The sequence below is a fragment of the Microtus ochrogaster genome, unplaced genomic scaffold, assembly GCF_000317375.1.
Source record: "Microtus ochrogaster isolate Prairie Vole_2 unplaced genomic scaffold, MicOch1.0 UNK118, whole genome shotgun sequence".
NCBI lineage: Eukaryota > Metazoa > Chordata > Mammalia > Rodentia > Cricetidae > Microtus > Microtus ochrogaster.
Genome location: NW_004949216.1, coordinates 333981 through 341723, shown reverse-complemented (window position 1 = coordinate 341723; position 7743 = coordinate 333981). Strand labels below are relative to the sequence as shown.

General features: G+C 41.3%; 1 protein-coding gene across 2 annotated transcripts in view; it reads left to right on the top strand.

Moving 5' to 3' along the window:
- The window catches only part of Slc35d2 (solute carrier family 35 member D2), a 34434-nt gene that overhangs the window by 8137 nt on the left and 18554 nt on the right, over positions 1 to 7743 (top strand). For both annotated transcript variants that reach the window (XM_005371637.3, XM_026778258.1), the window contains exons 3-5: positions 379 to 465; positions 2573 to 2640; positions 7506 to 7577. In XM_005371637.3, coding sequence (XP_005371694.1) covers positions 379 to 465; positions 2573 to 2640; positions 7506 to 7577 — 227 coding nt within the window. The remainder of the gene's footprint in view (positions 1 to 378; positions 466 to 2572; positions 2641 to 7505; positions 7578 to 7743) is intronic.

The following is a 7743-nucleotide window of genomic DNA, read 5'->3' as shown; positions in this document are numbered from 1 at the left end:
AAAAAAAATTGTTTCCTCTCTCTGGCCTTTAAGGGAAGTTAACAGACCATACACTCCGTTTGTGGAAGTGTGGTCCAGGGTCATCCGGTCAGTCTGGTTACTCTCAGAGACAATCCTTTGTTTACTCCATGGCTGTTTCTAGAGTCCCTGAGACAATGTATCCAGGTGAGTCCACTCAATGATACATTTTACCTGTTCTGATTCGAACAACTTCTCATCCATGGGTGAGAATCTTAGCTTCCACGAGATCCCTCCCTTCAGCCTGAAAAGTAGATTTTTGGGTTCTGTTTCTGATAAATATGCTCTGATTACACCATTGTACCAGTAAACCTCACACTGTCTTTCCAGACGGTATTTTGCTGTTTCTTTCTCTTCTAGATGGCCACCACCATAATGATACTGTATGTATCCAAGCTAAATAAAATAATCCACTTCCCTGATTTTGACAAGAAAATTCCCGGAAAGGTATGTTTAAAAGATAAACAAACAAACAAACTAAAAAATGAAAAGCAAGCAAACAAACACACAAAAGATCCAATTGGATTAAAGTAGGGATCCATTTCATACACTGTGGATCTTCCTTTCCCCTTACACTCAGTAGAAAGTTGGTTTTCTTTATTTTTCTTCTTTGGGATTGGCTCTTATGTATCATTTCAGGTCAGATTTGAACTCCAAATCCTTTTCTTAAGCCTCGTCAGTGCTGGAAGAAAAATTTGTTATTTTTTACTTTTTGGTTTTTGAGCCTGAGTTTCTCTGTGTAGCCCTGCTTTCCTGGAACTTGCTCTGTAGACCAGGCTGGCCTTGAACTCACAGATCTGCCTGCCTCTGCCTCCCGAGTGCTGGACTAAAGGTGTGTTCCATTACCACCTATATGAGAAAGTTTTTAATAAATATTTTATACATAAATATCTATTTGTATAACTCAATGAAGATGCAGACAGGCTGAGCTGGGCTTGTGAGATCTGTAAGTGTGTAAAGTGCTTGCTGAGGAAGTGTGAGACCTGAGCTTGGATCCCTTGTACCTGTGTAAAGCCTTACCTCAGCATGGCTGCATCGAGGTAGGAGGCAGAGAAAAATGTGAACGTAGTAGGTGTTTAACAACACAAATGCTCTTAGTTTTTAAAGCCGGTGTTTTGCGAACTCTTTGGCTAAGGGCCGGACTCACTGTTTATTGTACCGTGAAAGAAGCCCTGTGTGACACACAAATGAGTCAGTGTGGTCATGTTATGATAAAGCTTTATATAAATAAGCATGGGCCAGATTTGCCCTGGGTCCTAGCTTACTGACTTACGTTTTCAGATTTTATTTTTAGTTTTTTTTTTGTGGTTGGTTTTTTGTTTGTTTGTTTGTTTGTTGTTGTTGTTTTTTGACACAGTTTACTGTGTAACAGAGCTCTGGTTTGATTTGTAGACCAGGCTGGCCTTGAACTCACCTGTTTCTGCCACCCGAGTGTTGGGACTAATGGTGTTTGACTACACTTCCGGCTTGCATTTTCACTTTAACCTGATATAAGCTAGAGTTAAGAATACAGTTTGATACATTGAATAAATGTACAAGTACACATGGAAGCTGCATTGAAAGATCTGTTTTCCTACTGGGAATATGGAGTGGAAGTAATTTTTAACAACTGGCTGCAGGGGACCAGGCTTGAGACAGACATTAAATTCTTAGAGTAACCCTTTGATGGATGATATGAAGTAGCTAATGGTAGTGTTTGGATTAAGAGGTTTAACTGGTGTTTCTTAAGAAACCCTTGAATAGCTTCTTCATATGTATTTACAGTTGATAATCATAGGATATTAGGTCAGATACAGGGCTGGGAGGTAGATGGCTTTCAAAGGGACTAAATATAACCCAAGATAATTTGTCTCTTGCATTTTAATTCTCCATAACCTTGAAATTTCCCTATTAGTCCTTCTAGAATCTTCCACACAAGTGAAGCTTCTCCTGTCTTCCTCTCCCACCTCCCTCCGTCTCCATCTCCCTACCTTCCCCAACCCTTTTGGGAACTTCAGTCCACAGTGTGTACAATAAGGAGCATTAATGATGCTTTATTAGACTTTTTTTTTGTCTTTTTTTGTATGTAGGTTCAAGTTATCCAATCAAAATTACTCCCCGAGAAGCTAATTTTCTTGTCTTTTACCTTCTTTGCTGTGTAGCTCATGTTGATAGAAATGGCATCTTTGGTCTCAAAGTAAGGGCTTAAATATTTCATCATGAAGCAGGGCTCTGTGGGCTTTTGGGGGCCGTGCCATTTACTCTTTGCTGAATAATGTAATGGCTCAAAACGGTAATCTTTTTATTGTCTGTCATACTGATTGAGGAGTCTTCCCAAGGCTTGGCCAGGCAGTTTTGACTTAAGGCCCTCCTTTCCTTGTGAACACAAGGAGAACTGTGTTAGTTATGAGCGTGGTTAGCGCAGGTGGGAGGTGGCCACCCATCTGTCTCTTGCTGTCTAAGAACTCTACATACATACATACATACATACATACACACACACACACACACACACACACACACAAGGAAAGCATGCAAATGAAGTTCTAACGGCATCTTTTCCCTTTTATTGAAGCTCTTTCCTCTGCCTCTTCTCTACGTTGGAAACCATATCAGTGGCCTATCAAGCACCAGTAAATTAAGGTACAGTTCAAGATGACAGTGGGGAGGGGTATCCATCACCTCTGGTGGTGCAAACGCTGAGTTTGGTTTTCTAGATTTTGCTTGGGTGATGTCCTAGTCTGCTCTCTGTTTCTGTGATAAACACTATGGCCCAAACTAGTGTGGGCAGGAAAGGGTTTATTTTAGCTTCCAGGTTACCTTCTGTTGAGGAAAGGCAGGGCAGGAACTGGAGCAGAGACCACAGGGTAATGGTGCTTACTCGCACGCTTCCCCACTTCCTCTGGCTTGCTCTCTTCCTGGGCAGAGCACTGCCCAGGGTGGCCTGGGTCCTACATCCATTAACAATCACGAAAATGCCACACATCCGTCCCCACAAGGCCTTCTGATGGAGGCAGTTTTTCACTCACAGTCCCTCTTCCCAGGTAGGTAGGTTTGAATCACAGGTATCATGTGGGAAACATTAGTATTTAACAATTTGAGAAAGTATAGTTTTGAGTTTAATTAGAAACGTCTCTAGGAAAGTTTAAAAAGCTTATGCTTGGGCTGGAGAGATGGCTCAGAGGTTAAGAGCATTGTCTGCTCTTCCAAAGGTCCTGAGTTCAATTCCCAGCAACCACATGGTGGTTTACAACCATCTGTAATGGGGTCTGGTGCCCTCTTCTGGCCTGCAGGCATATATACACTGACATAATATTGTATAATAAATAAATAAATATTTTTTTTAAAAAAGCTTATGCTTTTCTTGATGGTCATGTCTCAACATAAGTATGAGGTCTGTGTTTGTCAGGTAGAGAAAAGGTGATCCTCTGGGGTGGGTTTGTTTATACGCATATGACCATGGTAACTTTTCATCGTAGTTGTATAGAAACAGGAATATCCTGTCAGACTTGGCACAGATCACGTTTGGGGTAAGGAAAAAATGAATGTCAGACAATAGGTTTAAGTATGGACTATACTTGACGTGTTTGCATCTGTGTTTATTTCACCATGCTTTGATTAATCTTATTAAAAGCTACTGTGGAAAATGAAAATCATTTATAGAAAGGTCACACTATCAAACTACTAACCAGAAACTGTGATCTGAAATCTACAGAAACAAGACTCGTGTGCAAGCTGATCGATGGTGTGTGTGTGCGTGTGTGCAGGGGTGGACTGGAATTGTGAGGAGGGTTTGATCATCAGCCCGACTAACGTAAGCTACAAGCCTTGGGCACTGTCTAGGTTAAGACAGTCTGAGAGCGGCTGGGGAATAGTTTTGGTTAGGTTGCCCTTCCCTGGCCTGGGGTCCTAGACGCTGTGCCTGGGGAAGCCGAGGTGAGTACCAGCCTTCCTTGTTCTGCTGCCTGATTATCATATGATCTGCCACTTTCTTCCCATCATGATGGACTGTGCTCTTGAACTGTGAGCCAGAAGCAAACCCTCCTTCCTTAAGTTGCTTTTGTAAAGGTCTTTTTTGCAGCAGCAGGGAAAGAACTCTTCACGGGAGAGATGTGTTTTCTTCTATCACTCTTTGTCTTATTTTTGGAGATAGGGTCTTTCCCTGAGTCTAGAGGTCACTGATTGGCCAGACCAGCTGGCGAGCAAGTCCCAGGGATCCTCCTGTCCCTGTCCCTAGTGCTGTGTTTATAGATGTCCATACCTGGGCATGCTAGAGAACCAGACAGGGGGCCTCATGTTTTTATGGCAGACAGTGTACTTTGAAACACCAAAATTTTAAAGTCTTTCTAATTTAGATAAAGTATACATAATACAAAGTTTATCTCTGTATCTGTTTTAAATGTACAATTCAAGTGCATTAATTATATTTACATGTGTGTGTAATCCCAGCATTTGGGAGGCTGAAGCACTGTAGCGGCGTAAATGAATGCAGACAGATTGTAAAAAATATACACAGCTTTAATGGGGAAAATAGACTTACAGTACCACGGTTCCCCGCGGAGAACAGGAAGCAGAAGGAAAGGGTGGGCGCATGCCCGGCAGATTTATAGGTAAACATTAGCCCGAGGCGAACCTGCCCCCAATGGGCTGGGCTTAACCCTACAAAGCACAATTGCTGAGCCTTCCAGGCCAGACTTGCTACATAATGATTTTGAGGCTAGACTCTATCTCTAAAAAAGTATATGCATAGTGTGACCACCACCATTATTTATTTCAGAATCTTTTTCATCATCCCAAACAGAAACTCTGAGTCCACTAAACAATAATCCTTTTAGCTAGTCTCAATTTCTCAGTCTCTTGATGTGGGAATTCCCCTCTGTATGCTGTGAATATGTTTTACTACCATTGATTAATATACAAAGCTACTTTGGCCTATAGCAGGGCAGAAAATAGCCAAGCTGGAAAAGATATATATGCAGAGAGAGAGAGAGAGAGAGAGAGAGAGAGAGAGAGAGAGAGAGAGAGAGAGAATACAGAGTTAGAGAGATGCCATGTAGCTGCCAGAGGAGACAGATGCCAGAGAATCTTACTGGTAAACCACGAGTCTTGTGGTAAAATACAAAATAATAAAAATGGGTTAATTTAAGATGTAAGAGCTAGCTAGAAATACGCTTAAGCTATTGGCCAAACAGTGTTGTAATTAATACAGTTTCTGTGTGATTTTTAGGGTCTGGGAAGCTGGGAACGAACAAGCAGTCTCTACCCACAGTCTCTGGATCTCTTCCTTTCTCTTTCCCTCTCCGTCCCTCCTCCCCTCCCTCTCCCTCTCTTATGTGTTGCGTGCATGTGAGTTTGCATGTGGTATGTGTACCCACAAGGAGGCCAGAGGGGGATGTTGAGTTTCCTCTGTTACTCTCCATCTTATTCCCTTGAGACAGGGTCTCTCAATGAATTGGAAGTTCACCTTGTTGGTGAGGCTACTTGACTAGCAAGCTTCTGGCATCTACTGGTCTCTTCCTCCCAATACCGAGGTTACAGGCATATACAAACATGCTTAACTTCATATGTAGATGCTGGGGATTTGAACTCAGGTCCTCATGATAGTACAGCAAGGGCTCTCTTGCCCACTGAGCGATCTCTTTAGCCCCCAGCTACCGGTAATCTCTGCTTTATGTTCTGCACCTGTAGCTTTGCCTTCTCTGGGTAGATACAAACAATTGTCCAGTTTTGGGGGGTGAGGATCTGGATTATTTCCATAGCATGGTGTCTTCAGAGTTCATCCATGGTAGAGTGCATCTGACTTCCATTTCTTTTAAGAGTTGAATTATAGTCCATTTATATGTGCATCCTGATGATAAACATAAAACATCAAAGTTTTAAATTTTAATTATTTCTACTTTAGATATTGTTTCTATATTGTTTTTATTTTTGTAGTTCTGGGGATTGAACTCCTGGCCTTGCATATGCTACAGAGGTGCTCTACCACTGAGCTACATTCCTGTGCATCCTTTCTTTTGCTGACTATGTTGTTGGTATTGTATCTGAGAAGGCTTGCTTGATCCAGGATCGTGAGCATTCTCTCTTATACAGCTTTAGTTCCTGCACTTAAGTCCTTGTTATATTTCATGTCAGATAATAAATATATAAGGTCGATGTCGTGTGTGTGTGAGTGTGTGTGTGTATGTGTGTGTGTAGTGTGATGTGTGTAGGAATTCAGTTTCATTCTTTCATGGGAGTTATAGATGTCCTAGCACCATCCTTTGGAAAGTTATATCTTTCTTCCATTGTGTTATCTTACAACCCTTGGTAAAATCAATCTATTGATCTGGGAGAGGTGTTGCATGCCTGTAATTGTACTATTTAGGAGGCAGAGGCAGGAGACCACAAGTTCTGTGCCAGCCTGGACTGCATTTGTCTGCTTCACATGTCTAGAGTAGGCAAGTTTACAAAGATGGGGCACAGGATAGATAACCAGTAGCTTGGAGCTAAGCGATAAGGAATTACTGTTGAGGAGGTTCTAAGACCCTGCTTGGGGGAATGGAGCTTCGGAAATCGATTATAGGGATGAGTATGCAACAAAGACAATAAAAAGAAACAAGGTAATTGCAAGCCTTTATTTTCTGTCCTTCAATTCTATTCCATTAATTACATATATATTATTAAATCAGTAATAGGTAGTCTTGGTTTCTGTAGCTTGTAGTAAATCTTGAAGTTGGGAAATGTGAGTGCACCTACTTTGCTAACTTTATTTTTAAAACATTCAGAAATCTCTCTCTCTCTCTCTCTCTCTCTCTGCACATGGAGGTCGAAAGACAACTTTTAGAAACTGATCCTCTTCTTCGGCTAATCTGTGTCATGAGATTAAACTCAGGTTATTAGGCTTAGCAGAGGGTGTCTTTACCAGCCAAGCTGTCCCACCAGCCCCCAACTTGGTTATCTTTTAAAATATATATTTTAAAATAATTGATTTTATTTTTAATTATGTGTGTACGTGTGTGTGTGCATGAGTTTGTGCGTGTGAGTGCAAGTGCCCATGAAGAACAAAAGAGAGTGTCAGATCCCCTGGAACTGGAGTTATAGGTGGTTGTGAGCCTCCGTGTGGGTGTTGGGAACTGAAATTGTGTCTCTGCAAGAGCAGCGAGTGCTCTTAACCACTGAGCCATCTCTCTAGCCCCTTGACTTTGTTATCCTTCAACATGGTTTGGCTATCTGGGGCCCTTGAATTTCTATATTTATTTTGGAATTAACTTGCCAGTTTCTGTAGGAAAAAGAAAGCCAGATAAGATTTGACAGATTTTGTGTTGAATCAGTTTGCCAAAGTGGCAGGAAATTATTCAATCCCTGTTTTATGACTTAATATGATTTGTTAATGGTAAATATTACAATGAATGTTAACTCATTATATTTAATTTGGAAAATGACCTTAATTAAAAATGTTTACCATGTTTAAAACAAAAATAGCAGCTGACACTATGTGCCTGACTTTAGGGTTGGATCTTTTCTGACAGCTTGCCAATGTTCACTGTGCTCAGGAAATTCACAATTCCACTGACTTTACTTCTGGAAGCCGTCATCCTCGGGTGAGTCTGCTTTTCCTTCAATCCTTCATTATGTTTCCGACGTACTGTGTTTATTCGTGTGAGTGGGTAGTATGTTCACATACATGACGTGGGAGTGCGAGGCTATGTGTGTGCATGTGGAAGACATGGGTTGATGTCCTGTATTTTCCTTTTTTTTTTTTTTTTT